We start from the raw sequence: 3,245 nt of genomic DNA, 5'->3' as shown, positions 1-3,245 counted from the left end.
TATGTAAGTTTCCCTTAGAAAAAACTCAAAAAGAAAAAAAATTGAGAAAGTACAGTTTAAAAATATTATTATAATTAATTAAACTAAGAGGAAAGTATTTCAAAAATTCATTTTTATTTAAACATTTTTTATAAGACTTCTTTTAAAAAAAATTAAAAAAATGTTTATATATACAAAGTTTTATTTGGTTTGTTATATACTTTAAAAATGTTTTTGTTAAAAAATTTCAAGGCTTATCTACTTCGGTTGGAGGTTGGTTGATGGTGGTCGCCAGAGTTGATTGTCGAAAGTTCGTCAGTAAAGTCACTAGACGTTGTGGTTAGAGGTCGATGACAATTATCAGAGGAGGTGTGCAAAAGTTGGTTGACGAACTTCCCAACCTTGAAACAAATATTCTCATTAAATCCTAATTCCAACTAAACCTAAGTATTGTCCCAAACATACAGCTTGTTCAGGATTAACTACAAAATTGTAAGGAATTGGAAAAAATACGTGAAGTTAGAGAAACATGGGAGAAAAGGTAAAAGAGAAAGATGTTTGAGGTTTTTTAAGTAGAAAAGAAGTAGAAAGAAGATTTTCATGTCACTATATTACGAATACGATATATCTATTCTTATTTGTCCTAAAACTCAAACTTTCAAATACTTTTTGCCCTCCATTCCTCTCCCTTGCAAAGGCCAATGCACAATGGCATTCGATTATCAATCTCCATCCCAACCCCTACTCTCCTTCTCTTTCGAATCCTTCATTCATACTCTGGTTCCGCTCACATCGAAACTGTCCCTCCACCATCATCTCCACTATTCAAATGCTCAATCTCTCCCCTTACAATCTCTGCGACTCTCCAAAACCTTCTGCAGCCGCTCTCTGCGCCAGGCCCACCTCCGATTCTATCTTATGCCCCCGTTTTCCAGTTCCTTACTGGCCTAAACATGTTGAAATTGGGCCATCAAGTTCACGCCCATATGCTTCTCCGTGGCCTTCAGCCCACTGCGCTGGTTGGCTCCAAGATGGTTGCATTTTATGCCAGTTCGGGTGATATTGATTCCTCTGTTTCCGTCTTCAATGGGATTGGTGAGCCTTCCTCTCTCTTGTTTAATTCCATGATTCGAGCTTATGCTCGATATGGGTTTGCAGAGAGAACTGTTGCCACTTATTTTTCTATGCATTCTTGGGGCTTTACAGGGGATTACTTTACTTTCCCTTTTGTTCTTAAGTCTTCTGCGGATTTGTTGAGTGTTTGGATGGGGAAATGTGTTCATGGACTGATTTTGAGAATTGGGTTGCATTGTGATTTGTATGTGGCTACTTCTTTGATTGATCTGTATGGGAAATGTGGTGAAATAAATGAGGCGGGTAAGGTGTTTGATAATATGACTATTAGAGATGTTTCATCTTGGAATGCTTTGCTTGCTGGTTATATGAAGAGTGGGTGTGTTGATGCCGCAGTGGCGATTTTCGAGAGAATGCCATGGAGGAATATTGTCTCTTGGACGACAATGATTTCTGGATACTCACAGAGCGGCTTGGCACAGCAGGCATTGAGTTTGTTTGATGAAATGATGAAAGAAGATTCAGGAGTAAGACCGAATTGGGTGACTATAATGAGCGTCCTCCCAGCTTGTGCACAATTATCGACACTTGAACGTGGAACGCAGATTCATGAGTTGGCTTGTCGGATGGGTTTGAATTCAAATGCTTCTGTGCTGATTGCGCTTACTGCAATGTATGCAAAATGTGGAAGCTTAGTCGATGCTCGCAACTGTTTCGACAAGCTGAATAGAAGTGAAAAGAATTTGATTGCTTGGAATACCATGATAACTGCTTATGCGTCCTATGGACATGGGCTTGAAGCAGTGTCAACCTTTCGGGAGATGATCCAAGCAGGCATTCAGCCGGACGACATTACATTCACAGGATTGCTCTCCGGTTGCAGCCATTCAGGTCTTGTTGATGTTGGTTTAAAGTACTTCAACCACATGAGCACCACATATTCGATCAATCCCAGAGTTGAGCATTATGCCTGTGTTGCCGATCTCTTAGGTCGAGCAGGGAGATTAGCTGAAGCAAGTAAACTTGTAGATGAAATGCCAATGCCTGCAGGAGCAAGTATTTGGGGTTCACTATTAGCTGCCTGTCGAAAACACCGAAATCTGGAAATGGCAGAAATAGCAGCAAGAAAGCTTTTTGTCCTAGAACCAGAAAACTCCGGCAACTACGTTCTACTTTCGAACATGTATGCTGAAGCTGGGAGGTGGCAGGAAGTTGACAAACTGAGAGCAATTGTGAAATCCCAAGGGACAAAGAAAAGTCCAGGTTGCAGTTGGATCGAGATAAATGGCAAAGCACATATGTTTCTCGGTGGCGATACATCTCACCCTCAAGCCAAGGAAATCTACATGTTCTTGGAGGCGTTGCCAGAGAAGATGAAAGCAGCTGGCTATGTTCCTGATACAAGCTATGTGTTGCACGACATCAGCGAGGAAGAGAAAGAATTCAACCTCATTGCACACAGTGAGAAGCTCGCCGTTGCATTTGGGATTCTTAACACTCCTGCCGAAACTGTTCTCCGGGTGACAAAGAACTTGAGAATTTGTGGAGACTGCCACACTGCAATGGTGTTCATTTCAGAGATATATGGGCGGGAAGTCATTGTTAGAGATATCAACCGATTTCATCACTTTAAAGGGGGTTCTTGTTCTTGTGGAGATTACTGGTGATTCATACCATTACATATATACATAAATGGAAATTGATGCTTCGAGTGAAACTTCCCCTGACTTGGTAAGTTTTGAGGAGATTAACCCTTGAAAGTCGCATACTGTGTAGTCTTCATGATAAGTTAATGTAAAATTAGCGGTCTAGGAGTTGGTGAAATTTTGATTTATAATCTTTTGAGCTAAATTTGTTATATGATCCCTGGTGTCTTTATATTCTTAGTTTAGTACATTCTAATATACTTCCAAAATTAAAAAGTCAAGGCTACGTTATTTTCATATAATCATAATTAGGGGCGCATGATAGACCGAAAAACCGAGTTGATCTACCAAACCGAAGTCGGCCAGTTAGAGAACGAAAGGGATCGATCGCTATCTGCTTGAAAATTTCCAAATTGAGAAATTTCAAAAAATATTTTAAAGAGGCTAAACTAATAGATTGACTTGACAAATCGAAAAACCGATCGACATTTACTCATCGACAGTCGAGGTTGGTTTGAACATTTATTAAACTATCATAGTCAGCTT

The 3,245-nt window shown here is 39.8% G+C and overlaps 1 protein-coding gene across 1 annotated transcript; it reads left to right on the top strand.

Annotated features, from left to right (window-relative positions):
• Positions 1-576: 576 nt before the first annotated feature.
• On the top strand, positions 577-2,916 carry LOC103496117 (pentatricopeptide repeat-containing protein At3g62890-like). The gene has a single exon (XM_008457853.3). It carries the CDS (start codon positions 681-683, stop codon positions 2,718-2,720), a length of 2,040 nt encoding a protein of 679 aa, XP_008456075.1. The 5' UTR covers positions 577-680; the 3' UTR covers positions 2,721-2,916.
• The last annotated feature ends 329 nt before the right edge of the window (positions 2,917-3,245 follow it).

Source organism: Cucumis melo, chromosome 6, assembly GCF_025177605.1.
Source record: "Cucumis melo cultivar AY chromosome 6, USDA_Cmelo_AY_1.0, whole genome shotgun sequence".
In the NCBI taxonomy this organism is placed as follows: Eukaryota; Viridiplantae; Streptophyta; class Magnoliopsida; order Cucurbitales; family Cucurbitaceae; genus Cucumis; species Cucumis melo.
This window is presented reverse-complemented; position numbering and strand designations above follow the sequence as displayed.